General features: G+C 42.9%; 2 protein-coding genes across 4 annotated transcripts in view; both read left to right on the top strand.

Moving 5' to 3' along the window:
• Window positions 1–1630: 1630 nt before the first annotated feature.
• On the top strand, window positions 1631–9591 carry plaub (plasminogen activator, urokinase b). Of its 2 annotated transcripts, none has more exons than XM_036956326.1 (12): window positions 1631–1832; window positions 3202–3256; window positions 3394–3495; window positions 3918–4071; window positions 4325–4428; window positions 4595–4639; window positions 4856–5063; window positions 6327–6478; window positions 6741–6881; window positions 7516–7664; window positions 9056–9260; window positions 9293–9591. In XM_036956326.1, the coding sequence occupies exons 1-11, from the start codon at window positions 1767–1769 to the stop codon at window positions 9248–9250; spliced, it is 1371 nt and encodes a 456-aa protein (XP_036812221.1). In that variant the 5' UTR covers window positions 1631–1766; the 3' UTR covers window positions 9251–9260; window positions 9293–9591. The 2 variants fall into 2 exon arrangements, with proteins under 2 accessions (XP_036812221.1, XP_036812222.1); XM_036956327.1 differs by having other exon boundaries at window positions 9056–9228.
• Window positions 9592–14818: 5227 nt separating this feature from the next.
• Window positions 14819–27535, top strand: part of LOC110499465 (vinculin) — a 72123-nt gene continuing 59406 nt past the window's right edge. Inside the window, exon 1 of one of the 2 annotated variants that reach the window (XM_036956328.1) lies at window positions 14819–15207. In XM_036956328.1, the coding sequence (XP_036812223.1) occupies window positions 15040–15207 (168 nt within the window). In that variant the 5' untranslated portion in view covers window positions 14819–15039. The remainder of the gene's footprint in view (window positions 15208–27535) is intronic. The other variant, XM_036956329.1, reaches the window with a different exon arrangement.

Raw genomic sequence — 27535 nt, forward strand, 5'->3', positions numbered from 1 at the left:
CCCTGCACCTTAGAGACTGCTGCCCTATGGACATAGAGTCATTGAACCCTGGTCACTTTAATAATGTTAACATACTGTTTTACCCACTTTGTGTTTTGTTGTTTTGGCTCTATACTCCATCACTTTGGATTTTTAATTATACTATGAGATTAAAGTGCAGACTGCTGGCTTTAACTTACTACCAGGTTAAAGTGCAGACTGCCGGCTTTAACTTACTACCAGGTTAAAGTGCAGACTGCTGGCTTTAACTTACTACCAGGTTAAAGTGCAGACTGCCGGCTTTAACTTACTACCAGGTTAAAGTGCAGACTGCCGGCTTTAACTTACTACCAGGTTAAAGTGCAGACTGCCGGCTTTAACTTACTACCAGGTTAAAGTGCAGACTGCTGGCTTTAACTTACTACCAGGTTAAAGTGCAGACTGCCAGCTTTAATTTCTCAAGTTGGCTGGATGTCCTTTGGGTGGTGGACCATTGTTGATACACAAGGGACATTTTTGAGCATGAAAAACCCAGTAGCGTTGCAGTTCTTGACACACTCAAACGGGTGCACCTGGCACCTACTACCGTACCCCGATCAAAGGCACTTAAATCACCCTCTGAATGGCACAAATACACATTCCATGTCTCAATTATCTCAAGGCTTAAAAATCCTCCTTTAACCCTGTCTCCGCCCTTTTATTTACACTGATTGTAGGTGATTTAACAGGTAACATCAACAAAGGATCATAGCTTTCACCTGGATTCACCTGGTCAGTCCATGTCATAGAAATATCAGGTGTCAGGTCCAATGTTTTGTACACTCAGTGTATGTTACCCATCATTTCAAAAACTTCTAATAGGTATGCAAGATATGCAGTGATCTTGCAGATCACATCTGCAACAAATAATAAAGTTGGGTTGAATAAATCTTTCAATATGGTACATTAAAAACAAATGACTCCTTTTAGATGTTGGAGTGGATTGTTTAGACATTCTGTGGCCTATGGAAATATGTTTACAATCATGCAGCAACCTCATAAACAACACTAAAATAGTTTAATTTCCTGTGTTTGAATGCCTGCAGTTTACATATTATAAAAAACTTATTTTGTTTGAGGTTAGCCAGCCTGGATCCAAACAGAATTTTCCCTGATGTCTCTGATGTCGTGGAGTGGAATAAAACAAATGCTCATCATTTCGGCTGTGGCCATTGCCAAACTGCCAGTTGCCAAACTGGTATCGGTTAGGTGGTTGTCATGGTTTCACTGGTGTGACTGGTTCTACAGTCACCGGTTGGGAAAACCAAACAGAGGTTTGGTTTTTCGAAAGGAACCTAAAGAAAATCAGACTGATAAGGGATATGTCATTATTCTACTTAATATGGTCTTCAGATATTCAGTCCATAGTGCATAACAGTCATATTCAGTGAACTGATTTACATCTGTTCGTAATCATCAACATGTGTTTTGGCATGTGTCCTGACAGTTGTCGAGTGCTGCTCATTCTGTAAAATCAAACATGAATCACCAATAAGGATTGTGTCTTCCTGTGATAATCCCACGGTGTTTCTTCACACGGTTTAGACATGCCCAACCTGTCAACGAGCTTCCTTCTAACCAATCACATCTGTTCCTCGCTCTATATAAGCAGCAGAGAAACATTTTGCCCTTCCGTGAGATCCGAGGAGTACTACTGAGAAACACTGCAAGTCCTGAACCACACGATTTCTCCAAACTCTTTGTGCAAGAAGTACAATAGATACTTTACCCAACAGAGAGAGAGAGAGATGGGAAGGAGTATTTTGCTGCTGATTTTGACATCCACCCTGGCAGGGGTGTCACAGAGTGAGACGGTAAGGAGTTTAAAAAACTGTAGTTGTGTTTTACATTGCAGCACATTTTTTTTGCCATGTCTATTATTATTTTAAGATTCATTATCAAAGTTTCAGGAATGATTCCTGTATTCGTCAGAGGAATGTAAAAACATTGGTGGAAAAAGTATCCAATCGTCATACTTGAGTAAAAGTAAAGCTACTTTAATAGAAAATGACTCAAGTAAAAGTGAAAGTCACCCAGTAAAATACTACTTGAGTAAAAGTCTAAAAGTATTTGGTTTTAAATATACTTAAGTATCAAAAGTAAAAGTCTAAATCATTTTAAAATCCTTATATAATCCGTCTGGAAACCAGACGGCACCATTTTCTTGTTTTTTTTAATGTAGGATTAGCCAGGGGCACATTCCAACACTCAGACATAATTTACAAAGGAAGCATGTGTGTTTAGTGAGTCCGTCAGATCAGAGGCAGTAGGGATGACCAGGGATGTTCTCTGTTTAGTGAGTCCGCCAGATCAGAGGCAGTAGGGATGACCAGGGATGTTCTCTGTTTAGTGAGTCCGTCAGATCAGAGGCAGTAGGGATGAAGTGTGTGAATTGGACCATTTTCCTCGTCCTGCTAAGCATTCAAAATGTAACGAGTACTTTTGGGTGTCAGGGGAAATGCATGGAGTAAAAAATACATTATTTCACTTTAGGAATTTAGTAAAGTAAAAGTTGTAAAAAAAAATATAAATAGTAAAGTACAGAAACCAAAAACAGACTTAAGTAGTACTTTCAAGTATTTTACTAAAGTACTTTACACCACTGGACATAACCATGTGTTTGTCTGATGTCATGACATACATAACAATACTGCATCCGTGTAGAGCCAATGCTGCATCTGTGTAGAGCCAACACTGCATCTGTGTAGAGCCAATGCTGCATCCGTGTAGAGCCAATACTGCATCCGTGTAGAGCCAACACTGCATCTGTGTAGAGCCAACACTGCATCCGTGTAGAGCCAACACTGCATCTGTGTAGAGCCAATACTGCATCCGTGTAGAGCCAATACTGCATCCGTGTAGAGCCAATACTGCATCCGTGTAGAGCCAATACTGCATCCGTGTAGAGCCAATACTGCATCCGTGTAGAGCCAATACTGCATCCGTGTAGAGCCAATACTGCATCCGTGTAGAGCCAATACTGCATCCGTGTAGAGCCAATACTGCATCCGTGTAGAGCCAATACTGCATCCGTGTAGAGCCAATACTGCATCCGTGTAGAGCCAATACTGCATCCGTGTAGAGCCAATACTGCATCCGTGTAGAGCCAATACTGCATCCGTGTAGAGCCAATGCTGCATCATACCACGATGCTTTTTCATAACGGATTTCTGTTCTTCACAGGGCTTGCTGAGACAGAAAAGACAGATTTCTAATTTCCCCTACCGAAAAAGATCAGGTACATCGAGCTCAATCAAGCTCTACGTCAACCAAATATACAACAATCAAATATATCTTTACCACGTGTACACAGAGCTTCTCACTCTTGAATAAAACCATTTTTTTTAAAATGTATTCACCTGTTACTGTTACTAGGTGGCCTCTGTCGTCATGGTGGCACCTCTGTCCCTGCCCTGTCCGGAGAACACATGTTCTGCTTATGCACAGTTGGTTACGGTGGCAAACACTGTGAGTTAGGTAAGAAACACTCTTTTACATTTGGACACTTAACAATTACTTTACCTCTGACACTTTGAATTGATGGGGGGGGGGGGAGAAACCTTTTCTTGTTAAGATTCTATGTGACGTGTGTGTGTGTGTGTGTGTGTGTGTGTGTGTGTGTGTGTGTGTGTGTGTATTGGACCATTCACTAGGATCCATCTATCTGCTGGTGGGAGTACAGCTGTGCTCTCCACATACAAACGACTGGACGCTCTAACACACACACACACACAGGCTGCGACACTGTGTGTGTGTGTGTGTGACGTGTGTGTGTGTGTGTGTGTACATATCTAACTTGTTGAGCTGTGGAAATAATTTCCTCATGAAGGACAACGAAGGACAACATAATCAATCAGTCAATCGATCAATATGGTTCGTTATTTTGTATTTTCCTTCAGATACAGCAGCCGCCTGCTACACGGGAACTGGGATGTACTACAGAGGCAAAGTGTCTCAGTCAGAGAGTGGGCGCAGGTGTGTGGGGTGGGACCTGGACACCAGAAAACGCCTGATGGGGTCTGACGTCTACTCCGGGAGGCACAACTACTGCAGGTAGGGGCCTTTATCCCACTCTCAAATGGCACCCTATTCCCTATATAGTGCACTACTTTTGACCAGGGTCTCCTATATAGTGCACTGCTTTTGATCAGGGCCCCCTATATACTGTAGGGCACTACTTTTGACCAGGGCACAATACAGGGAACAGGGTGCCATTTGAGATTGGACTGTTCAGACGTTTCCCTCAACAGTTAGCGGTTCGTAAATGTGCAGTGTGTTATGAGGAAATCCATTTTTTTGACTTCAGGAATCTGGAGTACAAACGTCGTCCGTGGTGTTATGTAATGAAGGGTGTGGAGCAGGTACAGGAATACTGTGATATCCCTCGCTGTGGCGTACCTGTGGAGACAGGTGCATTTACCTTCTTTTCATTCTCTCTCCCCTTAATGGTTGTTTTCATTATTTCATCATTTGTAGGTTTTGATTGTGAGTAACATGTAAACCATACTATCACCATGTCATTACAACGTTATTTTGTGCTGTAATGTATAGTGGTATCAACTTCAACATCTTGCAGGTCCCCTTGATGATCTGCCCACCGAGCCCACTGTACCAGACACAGGTGAGATCAATTTGCTTGGTCTTGCTACCGTACAAAATTAATATAATTCTAAATATAATATGTAACTATCCTTCTTCCATGCTCATTCCGTTCAATTCATATATATGAATATACGTTAAATATACATGAAAGAATATACATTAAAGCAACTTAACATTTTCCCAATGCTCTTTCAGTCTTGTTTTCATTGCAATTGGTTTGGTTCCCCTGTCACAGCGTCCAGCCTGACAGAGTCCACGTGTGGCCAGCGTACCAGGAAGCAGATGAAGATCGTAGGAGGGACAGTTGCCGCTGTGGAATCCCACCCGTGGATGGCTGCCATATTCTGGAGGAGCCGTCAGTCTAAAGAGAACGTGTTCCGCTGTGGGGGAAGTCTGATCTCTCCCTGCTGGGTTCTGTCTGCTGCCCATTGCTTCCCTGACAGGTACTGTAAGAGGCAGCGCTGACATTTCTCAACGGTAACAAGCCAGTGAGGGTGTACAGTGTACAGTACCAGTGTCCTTTATGATAGGACCCGGCCGGCCCTCTCTTGAGATGATGTTTCTGGCTGATAAAATAATATAAGATCGTACTTTAGCGCCCGTTTCCTGGAGTTAAATGACCTGGTGGGCCTTATGGGTGGAATGTTATTCATATGTTTCATAATGAATTAACATAATGAATTAACATAACAAATTAACATAATTAATTAACATAATGAATTAACGTAATTAACATAATTCGTTAACATAATTCATTGTAAATGTTTTACTTTTTACCCCTTTTTCGTGGTATCCAATTGGTAGTTTGTCTTGTCTCATCGATGCAACTGCCGTTCGGACTCGGGAGAGGCAAAGGTCGAACACGACCTAACCAAGCCGCACTGCTTCTTGACACAATGCCCGCTTAAACAGAAAGCCAGCAGCACCAATGTGTCGGAGGAAACACTGTGCACCTGGCGACCGTGTCAGCGTGCACTGCTCCCAGCCCACCACAGGAGTCACTAGAGTGCGATGGGACAAGAACATCCCTGCCGGCCAAACCCTCCCCTAACCCGGACGACGTTAGGGCCAATTGTGTGCTGCCCCATGGGTCTCCCGGTGGCGGTGTGCTGCGACAGAGCCTGGACTCGAACCAGGATCTCTTGTGGCACTGCAGTGCAGTGCCACGGTGGTGGCACGCCTCAGACCACGGTGGTGCAGCGCCTCAGACCACGGTGGTGCAGCGCCTCAGACCACGGTGGTGCAGTGCTTATGACTACTCGGGTGGCCCATTTATTTTTTACGCCAAAAATGTCAAACTGTTTTGTTATATTTCAGTCTTCTGTGATGTGTATATATAAAGTGTAATATTGGGATGCAAACTCAACATTAATACATTTCAACTCTATATCTCTACATCTTTATACATGGTAAAGATGTCTTCTTTTTTAAGCCCATAACCATGTGTGTGAGGTGTGTACATTTTGTTTCAAAGTAGATTTGTTTAAGACTACCAAGAAACCCTGATTTAGCCCAGTGCAGTAAATAGTTCATCCCTTAAAGGGGATATGTGATTGCACCAGCCAATACATTCAACACCAAAGTGCGGGGGCACAGGTTCGTCGAGGTAAATCTCGATATGTAGGAAGGGGTAAAGTGACTATGCTTAGACAATAAACAGCGAGAAGCAGCAGTGTAAAAAAAAATGTTTGGGTTTCCACACACAGCTCTCAAACTAAAGCCTGCAGCCTCTTCGTCACTCTGGGGAAGAGTGCCATCAATGAGACTGATGACACCAAAGAACAGACCTTTCAGGTGGAAGAGGTCATCGTGCACGCAGAGTTCGAAAACAGCGAAGGCAACTTCAACAATGACATCGGTACGAATGAACACTGCTTTTATGTCCCATCTGTTTGCGCTGTCTGTGCCAAATCCTCTCACGCCAATGACCAGAAGAGTTGGTACAGACGGCACAAACAGATCTGGTAATAGGCGATTGAATTCCAATCTCACGGTGGTATTGATTTGTTGAGTTTGTATGTTCTGTGAATGTAAAGTTTGAAACTTCAGTATACGTGTCATTGTATTTGAGAGTGTCATGATAACAACGCAGAGCGGTTGATGTGTTTTTCCTCATACAGCTCTACTGAAGTTAAAGGCTGTAGATGGTCGGTGTGCAGTGGAGAGCAGCTCTGTCAGGACTGTCTGCCTGCCCCCGGCACGCCAGGCCCTCGGCGCGGGATCCTCCTGTGAGATAGCAGGCTACGGAAGACAGAACGAGGGTAAGGAGGATCATCTACAACATACCAGGGTCCGTGTTCATAAAGCATCTCAGAGCAGGAGAAGACACGTGTATGTGAGAAGACACGTGCATGTGAGAAGACAAGATGTGCCTTATTTGTCCATTAACTTACAGAGAATAGAAATGTGAGTTTATGCTCACAACCCTCTGAGACACACATACACCCCCTGAAGTGCTGGAAGCAATGGGTCGGGCACATTGCACCGCCCCCCTGGAGTAATTATAGGTGGTTAAGTGCCTTGCTCAAGGGCACAATGGAAGGCAATGGTATATAAGATGATACTACGCACCAGATTTTTCTGAGCTGGGATTTTAATCAGCAAACCTGGTTTCTCCGGTTGTTGGCCCGTCTTCTCTGAGCGCTCAGCTACCTGCCACCCCTGAGTAGGGGGCTAGGATCAGGTCCATATAATATTCATTATAATGAAATACGGAGCTCTGAGTCTGAGACACTTTTTCAATACTATGCTAGACCTCTTATTTTAAATGTATCAATCACTTGATATGATCCATTTCCTTTCCCATGATAAATGGACTTGTTTTCATGCCTACGTAACATTGATTTTTATTTACCTGTTGAGTGCTTTCTTACGTTGTGTCCCTTCTTCATTAAGGTTTATGGTACAATTCACAGTACCTGAGGGAGGCAACGGTAAACATTTTGGCCCATGACGTCTGCTCAGATAAGGCGTACTACGGAAACCTGATCACAGAAAACATGTTCTGTGCTGGGAGACCGGACTGGAGTCAAGATGCGTGCAAGGTATGATATGCAGAAGGGCCATGACATTACAATTTCTCCTCAGCAGTTCATATATATCTAGGGAAAAAAATGTCATTCAAAGTAAAAACAGAACGACATTTAAGAACAATATAAGGATATTCTTTCTCCATGAGAAAAAAGTATTATGAATTACTTGTGAATAATGATGAGTGAGAAAGTTATCATAGATATCATAACCCCCCAAAATGCTAACCTCCCCTGTTATTGTAATGGTGAGAGGTTAGCATGTCTTGGGGATATGATATAATATGCTATATAACAGGGGAGGTTAGCATTTCATATCATATCCCCGAGACATGCTAACCTCTCACCATTATAATAACAGGGGAGGTTAGCATGTCTTGGGGGTATGATATAAAATGCTAACCTCCCCTGTTATTATAATGGTGAGAGGTTAGCATGTCTTGGGGATATGATATGAAATGCTAACCTCCCCTGTTATATAGTATATTATATCATACCCCCAAGACATGCTAACCTCTCACCATTATAATAACAGGGGAGGTTAGCATGTCTTGGGGGTCTGATATAAAATGCTAACCTCCCCTGTTATTGTAATGGTGAGAGGTTAGCATGTCTTGGGGGTATGATATAAAATGCTAACCTCCCCTGTTATTGTAATGGTGAGAGGTTAGCATCTCTTGGGGGTATGATATAATATGCAAACCTCCCCTGTTACTGTAATGGTGAGAGGTTAGCATGTCTTGGGGATATGATAGGAAATGCTAACCTCCCCTGTTATATAGCATATTATATCATACCCCCAAGACATGCTAACCTCTCACCATTATAATAACAGGGGAGGTTAGCATGTCTTGGGGGTATGATATAATATGCTAACCTCCCCTGTTACTGTAATGGTGAGAGGTTAGCATGGGTTAATGATTACCGTAACCATTGTAGCATAGCATTCACATGAACGTAGAAGTCTTTAGAAGCATATTCTATTCTTATTTACAAAAAAAGTGACCCCAAAATGACACAATGCATTATTTACCATTTAATTTCTATTGGAGCACAAAATCATCTGAAACACAACCAAAACAAACTGAAAATGCATCCAACACATTCGTAGAGTCACAAGCTTGATGTACTGCAGCCATTGATGCTAGGAATATGGGACAAAATCCTTCACTTTTGACTACTTTTACTACACATATAAGTAAATTAGTCCAAATACCTTTGGTTACCTAAAATGGGGGAACTATGTACAAAAAAAAGTGCTGTAATTTCGAAAATGAAAATAACCTCAAATTAAAGGTGACACTCATAGTCATTGTACCACTTTCAAATCCTTGGGTACAGAGCAAAAACAACTTTTTAAAATATGTCTCGCCGTATATTATACAGTATTTCTCTTTCTTTCCCAGGGTGATTCCGGAGGACCCATGGTGTGCGAGGTGGATAATCGAATGTTCCTTTTTGGAATCGTCAGTTGGGGCGAGGGGTGTTCTAGAGCCTTACGACCAGGCGTGTACACAGCAGTGACCAACTACAACAAGTGGATAGAAGAAAAAACAGGCTTATCCTCCGTCGCCTCAGGGTCTATGTACCCACAGAAATGACCTCCTCGGGGTCTATGTACCCACTGAAATGACCTCCTCGGGGTCTATGTACCCACTGAAATGACCTCCTCGGGGTCTATGTACCCACAGAAATGACCTCCTCGGGGTCTATGTACCCACAGAAATGACCTCCTCGGGGTCTATGTACCCACAGAAATGACCTCCTCAGGGTCTATGTACCCACATAAATAACCTCCTTAGGGTCTGTTATAGACACTATATCATGTTGTATAATTGTACATATAGGAATATAAGTATTTTAACTACTGAAATGTAAACATATTTTTGTACTTCTGTCTTTTTCAAAAAGGGGCAACAATAAATAATTTTTATATTACTCACAAATCTAATGTTATTACAAAACGGTTCCAACTTCTAACCTTGAACGTCTGCTGCAGCAAATGTGGGGAAGATCTCCTTCCAGTGACTCACCAGTGACAGCTGGTACTGTGGTTACCATACTACCTAATAACATACACCACCTTAATCCACCCACAACACCCACACGATCCTCACCACGCAGGAGCCTCGACCTAGTCATGAATCTGGAATTTTGAATGGACCGGTAGTCAACCTTGAACCACAAGGTTTGAGATCTTTTACCCGATGGCCATTTAAACGTAATTAAGGCTACTTTTTTTGCCTTAAATTTGTCACCTGGATGAAAGGAATGCTTCATATCTCCAATTACAGGTCTTGTTAATAACAGACGATTTGTGTGGTTTTGTAGGTGTCAGTCAGTTGACAGCCTTGTCCACCAGCCAGCTCTCTTTCTGTTGAACCAATGCTTCTACTGTATGTGGTAGCTATTAGCCTGTGGCGAGGTTGGACAGTTAATGGCAAAACATTTAGCCCATGTTTTTGGAATTATTCAGTGGTATTAGTGCCTGATGAGAGGCCTATAGTAGTGAACCTGAGTTTTCCAACTCATGCCATTCAACCCATAAAAGGAGGCTTGTTGGTGTTGAAATGCAGCTGTTGAAAGACGAATTTCATCTCTATTGGCAAGAAATATTATCTGCTTGTAACACACAATCTTTATTTTAATTTGTCATGGTTTTTCACACAATGAATTACATTAGCTTTACTATTATTTGGGGTAATTTAGCTAAAACTCTTTTACATATTTATTTCATACCTAGTCCATGACTATATTCTAATACATACTATGCACAATGAGCTCTCTCTCTCTCCCACTTTGTCTCTCCAGATCATTTAAAGGTCTGAGTGGTGAGTTACAGAGTGGGGAGAAGAGGGGGCTTACCTTGTCTTCAGCCTGGTAGGGAAGTCATGACAACTGTTGTGGGACTTGACACGCACTGCTCTGTGTGTGTGTCTGTGCTGGAGAACTTGACGCGCAGTGTAGGGATTAGTGGAAGCCCTCCTCACAGGAAGCTAGCAGCACCACGGCAGCTGTCCCTGACCCATCGTGTTATTTTTGTTTTAACAGCTAGCTTTGGAAATATGTTATCGAGGGGAAAGTGTGGGAAAGGAGGGGTGTGGAAAACGCATCAGCCATGGCAGGAATTACATACTCAGAGCTGGGGTCCCCACGGTTACAGTAACCTACGGTGACATCATCCGGTTCCGGGTTTCACCAGAGAACTTGAGACGGAATGAGTAACAAACATTGACCAAATCCAAGACATGCAGTGATACCTACAGAGATATATATCATGCTACCTCTGTACAGTACCAAGTATACAAAGGTGATAGAGTTTAGTGAAGATGGGGTGGCTAGCTGAGTTAAAACGACACAACGGTTTAACTTAAGAAGCTTGTAAGATTTACATTTGATACAAAACAACATTTTGAAAGTCCTCCCGTAGTCATTTTCCGGTATAATAATGTAGTACAGGTTCTAATTGGTGCACGATAGTGAGTGTCGAATTTCCTCAATGATTTCAACCTATTGTATTTAGTACATTTCACCACCAGATGGTGTCAGGTGGTAACTATCCAAGGCCTTTGTACAGACAGAGTAGTGTTGCGGCTTCAAAAGAGCCTTTTCTCAAAGCATCTTTTATTATTTATTTATTTTATTTATTTTTATTTCACCTTTATTTATCCAGGTTGACCAGTTGAGAACAAGTTCTCATTTACAACTGCGACCTGGCCAAGAAAAAGCAAAATCAGTGTGACCAACAACAACAACAACAACAGAGTTACACCTGGAATAAACAAACATACAGTCAATAACACAATAGAAAAGTCTGTATACAATGTTTGCAAACGAGGTAAGATAAGTGAGGTAAGGTAATAAATAGGCCATAGTGGTGAAGTAATTGCTTTCAGCAATATCAGGACAATTCCTGATACAGCAAACGACAGCACGGCATCATAGGAGCACAGTAGGCATCTGTTTACTTCACAATAGTTATAACAATGAAATGTGCAAACACTTAACACTTACTCATGCCACCAGACATGTTTGAGTAGGAACTAAATACAAACCTATCAACGGTGCTGTATCAGGTCTGTGTGGACAGACAGTGTCTTTCCGTTCTTCTATCAGCTGTAGTGAGTAAGAAGGAAGGTTATGTCTCAAATTGCACTCTATTCCCTATATTTCCACAGGACCTTGTGGTGGCCTGCTGCCTTCCTTTGATTTCTATATCTAGAATGGACTCTTCTTCTCTTTGGTTATCTTACCTGCAGGCATGCCTTCCTAGAGAGAGATGGGCCTCCTGGTGTACCTGTCATCTAGGCCTATTCTATAGCGTCTCCATTATCTATGGGCCTTTTGGATGATCACATTATTATGGATCCATCTAAGTAAGATCATGGTAATCATGGAAAGATACTGCAAAGTGATTTGCAGTTGCTTGCACATCAAATAACTAGTAGAAGACAAAACAACACAAGAATATCGTCAGCTTTTCAGGCATTCTGAAATAAGGGAAGTGACTCGAAGGCTACAGAGCCTAAACCTGATTTCTCATATTTACAAACTCTGCTTCCATAAAAATGGACTGATTTGGGTCGGTGAAACTAGAAGTGGCTATGAGGTAAGAAGAACTGAAATGGCTGCATTTAGCTATATGGCAGTGATCCTGGAGAGGAACTGAAATAGCTACATTATGCTATATGGCAGTAATCCTGGAGAGGAACTGAAATAGCTACATTATGCTATATGGCAGTAATCCTGGAGAGGAACTGAAATGGCTGCATTCAGCTATATGGCAGTGATCCTGGAGAGGAACTGAAATGGCTGCATTCAGCTATATGTCTGTAATCCTGTAGTGAGTAGTGATTATATGATGTTAGTGCAGTGTTCGAGGGACGCAGTGTACTCTTCAATTCCATGTATTTTACCCTACATGGAACTAACTACTGAATTCTGACTGTGTACTTCACAGACATGTCAGACATCCTAGCCTAAATGAGAGATTCATTAAATATCAAAGAGGATTATATTAAAACTTCTGAAATAAGGTTTAAATTCAAGATTTAAATCTTGTATATTTCAGGATCTTTGATTTAATTATCTTTGCTTATAGACAATAAAACACTGCAAGAACGAATGTTTACATGAGGTCTAAAACAGAACAACTTCCCTGTTTCTTTCTTTTTTAAGACACTTCCTTTTTAGGAAGTAGGATGCTGCCTTGCAGCCCCCTGGGAATCTGAGGGAATTCCTTCTCGGGTTTGGTTGTATGTTGTTTTTTTTTCATACTGCAGTATTGTTATTTCAGGTTGTAAAGGGAGGAGATGGAATTTGAGAAATGTGTTATGCTACACACAAGTAGACCAGAACTAGAGTAAATAGTTTTGACCAGAGTTAGTAACACAAATGTGCCCATGCTTGATTTCTGTTACACTGTGTTTTAATCCAATAATTTTTCTCCAGTCTAGGTGGTTTGAATGTGTTGCCCTACTAAAGTATGAAAGTGAAAACAACATGATAAATATGTCTGAGGCTTATCTCCATTGCATTGGATACAGAGCTTTAAACACTCACAGGATCGACTGTGAATACGTGGATGTATAGTGCTGCCACTGGATACAGAGCTTAAAAACACTCACAGGATCGACTGTGAATAGGTGGATGTATAGTGTTGTCACTGGATACAGAGCTTAAAAACACTCACAGGATCGACTGTGAATAGGTGGATGTATAGTGTTGTCACTGGATACAGAGCTTAAAAACACTCACAGGATCGACTGTGAATAGGTGGATGTATAGTGTTGTCACTGGATACAGAGCTTAAAAACACTCACAGGATCGACTGTGAATAGGTGGATGTATAGTGTTGTCACTGGATACAGAGCTTAAAAACACTCACAGGATCGACTGTGAATAGGTGGATGTATAGTGTTGTCACTGGATACAGAGCTTTAAAACACTCACAGGATCGACTGTGAATAGGTGGATGTATAGTGTTGTCACTGGATACAGAGCTTAAAAACACTCACAGGATCGACTGTGAATAGGTGGATGTATAGTGTTGTCACTGGATACAGAGCTTAAAAACACTCACAGGATCGACTGTGAATAGGTGGATGTATAGTGTTGCCACTGGATACAGAGCTTTAAACACTCACAGGATCGACTGTGAATAGGTGGATGTATAGTGTTGCCACTGGATACAGAGCTTAAAAACACTCACAGGATCGACTGTGAATAGGTGGATGTATAGTGTTGCCACTGGATACAGAGCTTAAAAACACTCACAGGATCGACTGTGAATAGGTGGATGTATAGTGTTGCCACTGGATACAGAGCTTTAAACACTCACAGGATTGACTGTGAATAGGTGGATGTATAGTGTTGCCACTGGATACAGAGCTTTAAACACTCACAGGATTGACTGTGAATAGGTGGATGTATAGTGTTGTCACTGGATACAGAGCTTTAAACACTCACAGGATTGACTGTGAATAGGTGGATGTACAGTGAGGTCAATTGCCACTGGGCCGACAGTGGGTAGACTCCATAAGTCTGGAACTTAGGCTCGTAAAATCACACCAGTTTAAGTCTTCAAACAAACGTGTTACCCATAAATATTACATTTAGTTGTAGGCTTCTGGTCCGGTATACTTTGAATAATTACTTGAGCGCTGTAGTCTGTAATATGTTGTATCATAACTGTAGTAAAAATGGTATATAATGGAATATTTATTCAATCAATATCTGTGGATTCTATCCATTTAGAAAATATTTCTTCCAAGCCAAAAACATTTCCCCATTCCATTCTATTCTATCATTGTTTATCCTACCGTAATAAATAAGATGGACAGAGGTATAGCCTATATCCAAAAGCAACTCGGCTATATTTCAGTCCCTTCTGCCAACATCTTGTCAAACCTGATGCGTCACTACAATTTACACCGTCTGTCCTTGCTGGTTGGAATTCGCTCCTCTCAACAGAGTCGTATTTCCCTTTTTAGGGCATGAGAATGTTTACGTAATTTGGGGAGAACTCACATCTCTAGCAAACTCGACTATGTGGAACAGGCGGAGCCTATCGGGAAAGAGTGACATCCGCTTGTGCCAATCGCATTTGCGGTAACATATGTGCCATTTCTCTTATTGGTCAGGTGGCGGACATAGCATTTTGTCGGGTAGGTTGCTCACTCTTCGAGAGCTGCGGTTGGGGATTCTCACATTGATGGTTGCAAGGGGAGTAGTTAGTGTTCCCAGAGAGCGAAACTGTGCTGGGCTAGGAAAGTGTTGGATTAACCTTAGACTTTACAGGGGCACAAACAAGAGAGGGAACTTTTGAAACAGCCAAACGGGACCAGACTTTTTTTCCTCTTGGATAGGAGAGCGGACTCAAGTTTTCATCATGCCGGTTTTTCACACAAAGACGATAGAAAGTATCCTAGAGCCGGTGGCTCAGCAGATATCCCATCTGGTGATAATGCACGAAGAAGGTGAGGTGGACGGGAAAGCTATCCCGGATCTCACGGCTCCCGTGGCTGCGGTGCAGGCAGCTGTCAGCAACCTGGTTCGGGTAAGTGAAACGTCCCAACCGAATATCCCTGACTTCGGGTAGGTTACCTGTCGCACGCCGTCTGTGTAGTGGCTACATTGTGCCAGCCCGCCACGATTCCTTGTCATTTTATCTCAGAAGTTACCGCTGCGGTTACTGTTATTTTCCGTGCTCTATCGGCTGGCAACATTCTGCTTTTAGAACGCGAGCGATGTAACTACAATGTATCAAGTTTTGTTGAAGTTTTCCACTCGGGCCAGGGCAGTGACGCCCTTTTCCCCTTGAAAATATGCCCTACCCCCTGGAGCCGAGGGTTGACTGCCATATCTCGACGTATAGGCCTACAATATTCTCATGCCGGAGTATTTCAAACAAATATACTTTGTATCTAACTAACAATTGAAACGACACTTATAAATAATTCCTCAATTCAAGTGTCCTTTAGGAATTCATGATCACTATAGCTGTTTTCGTGAATGCCGGTTCTGGACGGTTCTGACTTCGAATATGGACAAATACTAATTCCTAGGTGTCTGGTTATACTAAACTCTTAAATCTAGAATTGGCTTCCTATTTCTCAACAAAGCATCTTTCACTCATGCTGCCAAACATACCCTCGTAAAACTGACTATCCTACCGATCCTTGACTTCGGTGATGTCATTTATAAAATAGGCTCCAACACTCTACTCGCAAATTGGATGTAGTCTATCACAGTGCCATATACTACCCACCACTGCAACCTGTATGCTCTCATTGTCTGGCCCTCACTACATATCCGTCGCCAAACCCACTAGCTCCAGGTCATCTATAAGTCTCTGCTAGGTAAAGCCCCGCCTTATCTCAGCTCACTGGTCATTATAGCAGCACCCACCTGTAGCACGCGCTCCAGCAGGTTTATTTCACTGGTCATCCCCAAAGCCAACACTTGCTTTGGCCGCCTTTCCTTCCAGTTCTCTGCTGCCAATGACTGGAACGAATTGCAAAAATCACTGAAGCTGGAGACTTATATCTCCCTCACTAGCTTTAAGCACCAGCTGTCAGAGCAGTTTACAGATCATTGCACCTGTACATAGCCCATCTGTAAATAGCCCATCCAACTACCTCATCCCCATAGTGTTATTTTTTGCCGAATACAACCGGTGTAGACCTGACCATGAAATGCCGAATACAACAGGTGTTGTATGAAATGCTTACTTACAAGCACATAATCAATAATGAAGTTAAAGAAATCCTGATCTGTCGGCTAATGACAGACAGATCATTTATATTTTCTGAATATAGTCCATGTAGCCTATGCAGTTCAATACAATCTTTGTTGTATAGCCTGCAGTAAGAGGCGGCAGATAGCCTAGTGGTTAGAGCGTTGGGCCAGTAACCGAGCTGACAAGGTAAAAATCTGTCGTTCTGCCCCTGAACAAGGCAGCTAATCCACTGTTCCTAGGCCGTCATTGTAAATAAGAATTAGACTTGCCTAGTTAAAAAAAAAAAAAATCTCTGTGTGTGTGGTGCTCCTCTACATAAAGGAGATGACTGACAACTCCATGGCAACCTAGCCTACAGTCAGATAGTAGGCCTACAGTCAGATAGTAGGCCTGCAGTCAGATAGTAGGCCTGCAGTCAGATAGTAGGCCTACAGTCAGATAGTAGGCCTGCAGTCAGATAGTAGGCCTGCAGTCAGATAGTAGGCCTACAGTCAGATAGTAGGCCTACAGTCAGATAGTAGTCCTACAGTCAGATAGTAGGCCTGCAGTCAGATAGTAGGCCTGCAGTCAGATAGTAGGCCTGCAGTCAGATAGTAGGCCTGCAGTCAGATAGTAGGCCTGCAGTCAGATAGTAGGCCTGCAGTCAGATAGTAGGCCTGCAGTCAGATAGTAGGCCTGCAGTCAGATAGTAGGCCTGCAGTCATATAGTAGGCCTGCAGTCATATAGTAGGCCTGCAGTCAGATAGTAGGCCTGCAGTCAGATAGTAGGCCTGCAGTCAGATAGTAGGCCTGCAGTCAGATAGTAGGCCTGCAGTCAGATAGTAGGCCTGCAGTCAGATAGTAGGCCTGCAGTCAGATAGTAGGCCTGCAGTCTTCAGTCAGATAGTAGGCCTACAGTCAGATAGTAGGCCTGCAGTCAGATAGTAGGCCAGCAGTCTGCAGTCAGATAGTAGGCCTGCAGTCAGATAGTAGGCCTGCAGTCAGATAGTAGGCCTACAGTCAGATAGTAGGCCTGCAGTCAGATAGTAGGCCTGCAGTCAGATAGTAGGCCTACAGTCAGATAGTAGGCCTGCAGTCAGATAGTAGGCCTACAGTCAGATAGTAGGCCTGCAGTCAGATAGTAGGCCTGCAGTCAGATAGTAGGCCTGCAGTCAGATAGTAGGCCTGCAGTCAGATAGTAGGCCTGCAGTCAGATAGTAGGCCTACAGTCAGATAGTAGGCCTGCAGTCAGATAGTAGGCCTACAGTCAGATAGTAGGCCTGCAGTCAGATAGTAGGCCTGCAGTCTGCAGTCAGATAGTAGGCCTACAGTCAGATAGTAGGCCTGCAGTCAGATAGTAGGCCTGCAGTCGGATAGTAGGCCTACAGTCGGATAGTAGGCCTACAGTCGGATAGTAGGCCTGCAGTCAGATAGTAGGCCTACAGTCAGATAGTAGGCCTGCAGTCAGATACAGAAACTGCATACTCTTTATCATTAAGTATAAATGAAGTCTTCATTATGACCGTTTTTGACTTGAATGAAGTAAACCCCATCTAGAGCCATCTGAAAGGTGGCCTGGTTAGAGTAGAGTGTAAATCAAAGGTAGTGAAAACCACAGTGGTGCTCCGCAAAACCTCTTCATAAAGGAGATGACTGACTGAACCCCATGGCAACCAGCCACATAGGTCTACAGTCTAGGCGTGTACTTGTACTAATCTGCCATTTTCTACAGAATCCAAAAGCAATTTCTTCCCTAATATCAATTTTCTGAAGTATTAGTGTTTTCGTCTGTAGTCTAAACATGACGTGACCACACTACACTACCAATGAACAAACTACCAGTGTCATTTCCTTTCTTATTTACTAAGATCATAGCTGAGATGATTATTTCCTAAGTGAATAGGCAAAAAAAAATTGTCTTTATCGGTGCCTTTGCAGAACTTGTGGTTTACAAAAAAGGGAAATGACTAAAATAAAAAATAAAAACATCTTCCAAACAGCTTAACAGCTCAGATAAGAATCATGTTCCAGGCCATGCAGGGACACTGCCACTTCACTATTCAATACAAGATGTTCCAGGCCATGCAGGGACACTGCCACTTCACTATTCAATACAAGATGTTCCAGGCCATGCAGGGACACTGCCACTTCACTAGTCAATACAAGATGTTCCAGGCCATGCAGGGACACTGCCACTTCACTATTCAATACAAGATGTTCCAGGCCATGCAGGGACACTGCCACTTCACTATTCAATACAAGATGTTCCAGGCCATGCAGGGACACTGCCACTTCACGACTCAATACAAGATGTTCCAGGCCATGCAGGGACACTGCCACTTCACTATTCAATACAAGATGTTCCAGGCCATGCAGGGACACTGCCGCTTCACTATTCAATACAAGATGTTCCAGGCCATGCAGGGACACTGCCACTTCACGACTCAATACAAGATGTTCCAGGCCATGCAGGGACACTGCCACTTCACTATTCAATACAAGATGTTCCAGGCCATGCAGGGACACTGCCACTTCACTATTCAATACAAGATGTTCCAGGCCATGCAGGGACACTGCCACTTCACGATTCAATACAAGATGTTCCAGGCCATGCAGGGACACTGCCACTTCACTATTCAATACAAGATGTTCCAGGCCATGCAGGGACACTGCCACTTCACGATTCAATACAAGATGTTCCAGGCCATGCAGGGACACTGCCACTTCACTATTCAATACAAGATGTTCCAGGCCATGCAGGGACACTGCCACTTCACTATTCAATACAAGATGTTCCAGGCCATGCAGGGACACTGCCACTTCACTATTCAATACAAGGTGTTATAGTAGAGTGCTACACAACCAGAAAAAGCTAGGAGTCCCTGGCAGCTGTCTGGAGGATAGATTTGGACAAATGAACTGGCTTTTCTGATCCTCTCCTCACAGCTAATGTATACTCATTGTAGCAGCATTGTTCTTTACTGGTTGGCCCTGGCCTGGCTAGCTGGGCTGACTGGCCTGGCTAGCTGGACTGCCTGGCCTGGCTAGCTGGGCTGCCTGGCCTGGCTAGCTGGGCTGCCTGGCCTGGCTAGCTGGACTGCCTGGCCTGGCTAGCTGGACTGCCTGGCCTGGCTAGCTGGACTGCCTGGCCTGGCTAGCTGGGCTGCCTGGCCTGGCTAGCTGGACTGCCTGGCCTGGCTAGCTGGGCTGCCTGGCCTGGCTAGCTGGGCTGTCTGGCCCGGCTAGCTGGGCTGTCTGGCCCGGCTAGCTGGGCTGTCTGGCCCGGCTAGCTGGGCTGTCTGGCCTGGCTAGCTGGGCTGTCTGGCCTGGCTAGCTGGGCTGTCCATCTGGTGTAGGCCCATGGGCTAAACAAGCCAGAATTACTTCTGTAACCATTCCTTTCTTCTACTGGGAGTCATTTACTGTAAATCTTCCACCAAATATATAACAATAGGGAGAAAATATCAGTACGACAAACAAAAGTGTAGTCTAACTTCTCTGCATCTGTTTTCTCGTGACTTTGTTGGTCCTCGTCAGAGTCTCCATTTTTAATAATTGCTGAAAACATGTGTGGTTCTGATTGGCCTTTACCCTGTGGTACCTGTCCTCGGTGAGTTGTGATAAAAGGTCTGTTTGCTTGTAGAAAGGCTTCCTGATAAAGTCATTGTTATTAAGAAGCGCTGTGAAGGGACCAGACGTTTTACAGTTTTTAGAAGTTACTAAGCAGTCAAACAGGAAGTGGCTCTTTCTTACACGGCATTATGTCCTCGTCTGATGCTCTATAAACTCTGAAATGACACTGGAATGCATGTTTACACAGTTTTATTCAAGTTTATTGGTCGTGTACACAGTTTAGCAGATGTTCTAGCAGGTGCTGAGAAATGCTATGTAACAAGCTATTATTATTATTACTATCATTGAATTGGTTTCAGTAGTTCTGACCAACACTTCAGTTTTTGGTCAGTCCCTTCATGGTTGTAATGTGAGTAGTAAAGCCTGTTTCTGTCGAATTGATGTCATCTAGAGATCATCATCAGACTTCTCTGTGGTTAGTACGAGCAGGCGGACTAGGCGAGTGATCATATTCACGTTAGCCTTCTCCTTGGGGGGGTGAAATCAGAGAAAATCAATTCCCCAGCTGTGCCATCTGAACAGTGATCACATATTTCCAACTGTGGCACGACGATGAAGGCGTAACTCACACTGTAATAATTTCCTGTTTCCCTAGAAACGGTATCAACACTGTTACTGTTATGTTATTGAAATGTTCCGGCATTGAGTTGTGTGAGTGTGTTTGCAGTGCACTTCGTGGTAAAAAAAAGGCCTCTTGTTGTATCTGAGTTGGAGGGGTATAGATCGTAAAGCCTGTTCTGTCTACTGAATTAGTGCTCTTCTAGAACCATCCAATGAAGCAGACCTGGGTTCAAATACTATTTGATATCTTTCAAATACTTTCAGCGTTTGCTCTGGCCTGGTTGGAGTGCCAGATGGGCAAGGGTTTATAGTTTTTGGACTACTCTGTTGGGACATTTTAAGTCAGGCAAGCTCGATCATGCACAGATAAAATATTTGAAATAGTAGTTGAACCCAGGTCTGCAACCAAACCAAGGGCTGGGTCTCGGCCTCTTTCAGACAGGGTGCTGTAACTCATGTGGCCTAGGCCACTCAATGAAACCAATGACTCTACCTCAGACTTTCCCAGGGAGAGGCTATACTAAAGAAAGCCATTCTCTTTATTGTCTCGGCTACCCACAAAACCACACATTGCACAGACTTGTAGACCCCTGGCTAATGGCTAGGCTACATCTCAGAGTTTACAATTAAATTTACCATTCACATCCCACCATGCAATCCTTACTAAACTGCAAAAACCAGGCAATTATTGGATTAGGCTACTTGAATTCCTCCTTGATTGTTGAATTGTGTTTACAATTATCTGCTGTAGGTTGTTGTCGATCTGCTGGGATAGCCAGTGTTTGTGCTTTTGTTGGGATAGCCAGCCATTTGGCTTCCTGGCTCTGTCTGAGTGCTGCTGGGGCCTTCAGTCTTTTAATGATCAGTCATCTTGTGAATGTTTAAAAAAAAAAAAAGGATGGAAATCCCATTATGCCCAGATACATGGAGATGAAAAGGTCGGTCTTCGTCATGGGCCAAGATTGTTCTCCTCAGCATTAACTCAGCCAGAGAACAGACGTTATCAGCCATTAGTGTCTATGGTTTATTCAGCTGACGGACTATATATAATCTCTATGGTGTCAGTTTGATGTCTCTGGTTGGTTTCATATATTCAATGCCAGTCTAATCAGATTGAAAAGGGACCAGCCTTGATGTTTATGTAGAAGGAATCAGCCTTGATGGCTGGACTCCATCCCTTAGCCCTTGGCTTCCACTATAACCAATGTTATTCAGTCAGGCATACTATTCAACAGGCATAGTTCTGAGATGACTAAAAGAGAGCTTATCAAATGAGAACTACTTTATCATTTCTGCACTTCCTTTTTATGGTCTTTAAAATGGGGTTGAAAGCAGGTCAACGGCAGATGTAGGGCCTTGGCATAGACTGGGAAGTGAATATTTGGAGACTGCAATATCATTGAGTCCTGTGTAAAAGGAAGGATGCACTGCTCCTACTTGGCTCTTTTTTAGGAAAGACACTAAGACTATTATTACTCAGATCAGCTTCTCTCTTTCCCCTCCATCTTTATTTCAGGCCGACACGTAAGCAGCTAGCAGATCATGTATTTAGGAACCAATACGCAAGTCAAGTGATAATGAAAGACATGGAACACAATGGCTCTCGAGTGGCACAGTGGTCTAAGGCACTGCATCTCATTGCTAGAGGTGTCACTACAGATCATGGGAGTCCCGTAGGGGTGCCGCACATTTTGGCCAGCGTCATCTGGGTTAGGGGAGGGTTTGGCCGAGGGGCAGGCCGTCATTGTAAAATAAGAAAGTGTTCTTAACTGCCTAGTTAAATAAATGAGGAAAAAACAACCACACAAAGGGAAGTTCATAGTCAACTTGTTTGTTAACGACATTTGACTATTGTAATTTCACAAGAAACCTCAGTTTAACACATGTATGTAGTCAGAAACAAGTGCCTCCTCCCTTCACTATTTTTGGAGAAAAAAAATGAAAATTGCATCAATATCAAGTCTAACTGGTCTCAATAAATTGTTTTATTTTCTTACTACATCAATTCATTCAAATCTACTTCAGTAATGTGTGATTATTGGGGAATAAATATGTCCAAGTCAAGTGGTTTAAGGCCTTCCAAAATAAACTGCGTCCTGTTATCTGCTTCTCCAGTTTCCTGTCATTTGTCCAAGGAGGGGGAGGAGGGGGGGGGGCAGGGAGAGGAGGCGAGAGAGGAGGGGGTTAAAGGTTGGTGGGTGGGGTGCAGTGAGCGAGAAAGTGCAGTTAGCCAAGTCAGGAAGGATAATGGGAGGATAATGGCTATGGATCTGAATCCACCACAGCCAGCAGCAGCAGTCCAATGCTCCAGCAGCCGTTAGTACACTGGACGGAGGGACCGAGGGAGGGAAAGAGAGAGACTAGCTGAACTAAAACTCTGCTGGGTGGTGATGAGCACTCCCTCTCTCCCTCGGTCCTCAGCAGTGATACATCTGATGGCCCTAGACCACAACAGCCAGGAGACTGGTGTGTAGTCAGATGTCAAGAAACCACCCAAATATTTGTGTTCCATCGAGTCACCTCAGTTATGTGGTGTACGCATGTCTCAAATGGCACCCTATTCCCTATATGGTGCACTACTTTTGATCAGGGCCCATAAGACGCTGGCCAAAAGTAGTGTACTATGTAGGGAATAGGGTGCCATTTGGCACATTTAGTTGTGGTGTATGGTGAAGCTCTAAAGCTGTGTCAATAGATTACTCTCAAGACTGAGCAAATTCAGATAGATCCCTCCCCATTTCCTTCCGTTTTAAGAGACGTTTTGCAACAGAATCAACGTAATGCATACGCCCCCAGGGGGGAGGGAGAGGGAGAGGGAGAGAGGGAGAGAGAGGGAGGGAGAGAGAGGGAGAGAGAGGGAGGGAGGGAGAGGAGGGGGCAGGCAGAAAAAAATGTGGTGCACATATGTCGTGGTAATCAGTCTTGCATGCCTCGCTAATTCACCTCTTCCTCTCTGGTTTTATTTACATTACAGATTTCTCCAGGCCTTTATAGCCTGTCGTCTAGTTAGGCTATAGCCCACAAATACATTTTAGTGGGGTAAAAAAAACACACATGGGATTTTTATTAGCTTTCACACCCCTAATCTATGTATACTCCGCTAGCTAGCTGACCATCACTTATCATTACTCCTCTGATGCCATTTGATACCACCTGATCTACTCCTGTTTACCACCTCGTAACACAACTACACGGTGAGGCTGTGTTGGAGGGTTTAGCCGTAACTGTCTTCTGTGTTCTCTGGAGAGGTCTGCAGATTTGATCTGACAAGACTTTGTGATGGAAAATGTTATGTTTGTGCTTTTCTAAAAAAAATAATTTCATGCATGTGACTGAAATAATCTTCACTGTTAGTATCTGCAATTTGGCAGTACGCCCAGACCCTTGTTTTGAGAACGAAATATATCTGTTTCAGGCTCTCAGCTTAGAGAGAAGAAGCCTTGTGAGGTTTTGGTCTGTCACATGCATAAATCAGTATTGGTATGAATGAATGAAGCAAATGTTAATGATGAATTAATTATGAATGATGAATAAGCTAAATGATGCAAATATAACTTGTCTGCAATATTTAAGAGAATTAACGGGACTGTCCCTGTAGAGCTCCTGACAGACATTCACTATGGTGCATCAATGATTAATTTAAGATTGACTTCAAGTGTCCCATGTGTAAAATTTCCACGACAATTTCATCAAAAGTCATTGCAATGTTAAATATCTCTTAGCTTCACGCTATGCTGCCTGTGAACAGGAACACATTTGGATACTACATACTTTTCTATTACAGAGTTATGGGCACGTACTTCCGTTCCATAACACATTCAGAGCAGACGGTTGTTAGATGGCGTTGAGGACACTTAGGTCTAATAGAATGTAACCATAGAAAGAACTAGCTTCACATCTGAAAGCCAGGCTGTCTCTCTGTGTCCCAGTCCTCCAGGCTTTGAGAGTCCCTGGGTGCATGTCAACAATGCCTTGTCTGTTCTGTTGGTCCGGGCCACTTTATCTAGCTCCTTCACAACGCTGCACTGGTCTGTGCTGTTCTGTTGGCAGCTGGAAATAGGAGTGTCAACGTTTCCACCCCAGACCCTGTCTGGCTGGGGGGCCAGCTTGACATCAGGCTGTGTGGTATGTGACAGCATACTGACACAATGACTGTCTGAGCCAGCGAATGGATAAACAAGTTGACTTTTACAATTACCTAGTCTGAATATACATTTTTTTTTTCAGTGTGCAGACAGAATCATCTATTTTTGAAATGAAGAATTACCTATCCATTACCTATCCACCTGTGCTCTTCTTGTCCTTTTAGTAAAGTTCTATTAAAAAAATAGACGTGCTTCGGCCTTGCATGCCTGTGTGTTGCCTAATCAGTCGGTTTCTGGTTGGGGTTGGAGATCAGAATACAGCCGCCACGCCCTTCAGCTGGAATGAGTGCAGATACATTCTATTTGTACTGAGTTGTTGGGATCAGGGCTGTTGTTGGTCTACATGAAGAGAGGGAGGTGGGAAATTAGGAATAATAAGATTCACTCCTAAGAAGCCACTTTTGCTTTGTGAAACCCCCCCTACTGTGCCTGAAAGTGAACACTATTCTCAGAGCAAACAACATACTTTTTGTTTCGGTCTTTTCAAAGACTTCTTTTCAGCTACTGTGTATTTCCTAAGTCAGGTGTATTCAGGCAACGGTCCCCCTTCCTATTATTTCAGAAGTCTATATATACTGTGTCCATAGAAGCCATCTTGTCTGAACTTGCCCTCACCCTGAACAGGATATCACTGTAAGGAAAGGTCTTAAGAAAACAGTGATTGGATACGAGAGATTAGCAAAATACACTGAGCTCATTTCCTCAACAGGTCCGTCATTTCAACAACCATACAGGGCCAGGTAGGGCTGCATGATATGGGAATTTTTTATAGTAAATATTCAGTGGTGGATAAAGTATCCGAATTGTCATACTTGAGTCGAAGTATCTGTACTGATGGTGCAAAAGCCATGACAGAGAGACAGTGGGGTGGTAACGCACGTGCAAGCAATTACTCTCGACGCCACTTGGGTACATTGCAGCATCAACCGAGAGGCTCTTGCTGCCAAGGGACACCTTGATAGTTTGGATGTTTGGTTACTTCAGGGAAAATGGTTAACTTTGTTAAAGCAAGGCCCCTGAACTCTCGTGTATTTTCTGCACTATGCAATAATATGGGCAACGGCCATGTAATGCTTTTACAACATACAGAAGTGCGCTGATTATCAAGTGGCAAAATATTGAATTTTTTTTGAATTGCGAGATGAGCTTAAAGTTGTTTTTACTGACCATCATTTTCACTTGTCTGACCGCCTGCATGATGATGAGTTTCTCACACGACTGGCCTATCTGAGTGATGCTTTTGCCCGCCTGAATAATCTAAATCTAGGATTACAAGGACTCTTTCTAACTATATTCAATGTGCGGGACAAAATTGAGGCTATGATTAAGAAGTTGGAGCTCTTCTCTGTCTGCATTAACAAGGACAACACAGAGGTCTTTCCATCATTGTATTTTTTTGTGTGCAAATGAACTCAAGTTTACAGACTATGTTAAATGTGATATAGCGAAGCACCTGAGTGAGTTGGGTGCTCACTTACGCAGGTACTTTCTTGAAATGGATGACATAAACAACTGGATTGGTAATCCCTTTCATGCCCTGCCTCCAGTCCACTTACCGATATCTGAACAAGAGAGACTCATTGAAATTGCAACAAGTGGTTCTGTGAAAAATTGAATTTAATCAGAAGCCACTGTCAGATTTCTGGATTGGGCTGCGCTCAGAGTATCCTGCCTTGGCAAATCGTGCTGTTAAGACACTGATGCCCTTTGCAACCACGTACCTTTGTGAGAGTGGATTCTCGGCCCTCACTAGCATGAAAACAAAATACAGGCACAGACTGTGTGTGGAAAATGATTTAAGACTGAGACTCTCACCAAAACAACCCAACATTGCAGAGTTATGTGCATCCTTTCAAGCACACCCTTCTCATTAAACTGTGGTCATTTATTCACAATTTTCGATGAACAAATAACATTTTATGTGTAAGATGGTTAACCTGTTATGGCTGCAATCCCGATACCGGGATCGATATGACAACTACCAGTGAAAATAGAGGGCGCCAAATTCAAACAGAAATCTTATAATTTCAATTCCTAAAACATACATGTGTTTCATATCATTTTAAAGCTATTCTCGTTGTTAATCCCACCAAAGTGTCCGATTTCAAATAGGTTTTTCAGCGAAAGCACTACAAACGATTTATTTTAGGTCTCCACCAAACCACAATAAGCACAGCCATTTTCCAGCAAAATATAGCATTCAGAAAAACCAGAAATAAAGATAATTCAAGGTTAGTGACTAATTTTATCTTCATCAGATGACACTCATAGGACTCCATGTTACACAATACATGCATGTTTTGTTTGATAAAGTTCATATTATTATCAAAAAACCTGAGTTTACATTGGCTATTTAGATTCACTAGTTCCAAAAACATCAAGTGAATTTGCATAGCCACATCGTTTCAACAGAAATACTCATCATAAATGTAGATGATAATACAAGTTATATGGCTGCTTGATGGACATCTGATATATTCTGCTCTCATTCACTCCCACAACAACATAGAAGCCTCATTATAATTTCTATTGATGGTTGACATCTAGTGGGACCCCTAGGCAGTGCAACATCATTCATATCTCAAGGGGATTTCATTGGGGACTCTGGTGAATACATACAAGCTCAGATTTCTGACTTCCTGTTTTGATTTCAACTCAGGATTTTGCCTGCCAATATGAGTTCTGTTATACTCACAGACATCATTCAAACAGTTTTAGAAACGTCAGAGTGTTTTCTATCCAATAATAATAATAATAATAATAATAATATGCAAATATTAGCAACTATGACTGAGGAGCAGGCCGTTTGATATGGGCACCTTTCATCC

The sequence above is a fragment of the Oncorhynchus mykiss genome, chromosome 20 (assembly GCF_013265735.2).
Source record: "Oncorhynchus mykiss isolate Arlee chromosome 20, USDA_OmykA_1.1, whole genome shotgun sequence".
Lineage (NCBI taxonomy): Eukaryota > Metazoa > Chordata > Actinopteri > Salmoniformes > Salmonidae > Oncorhynchus > Oncorhynchus mykiss.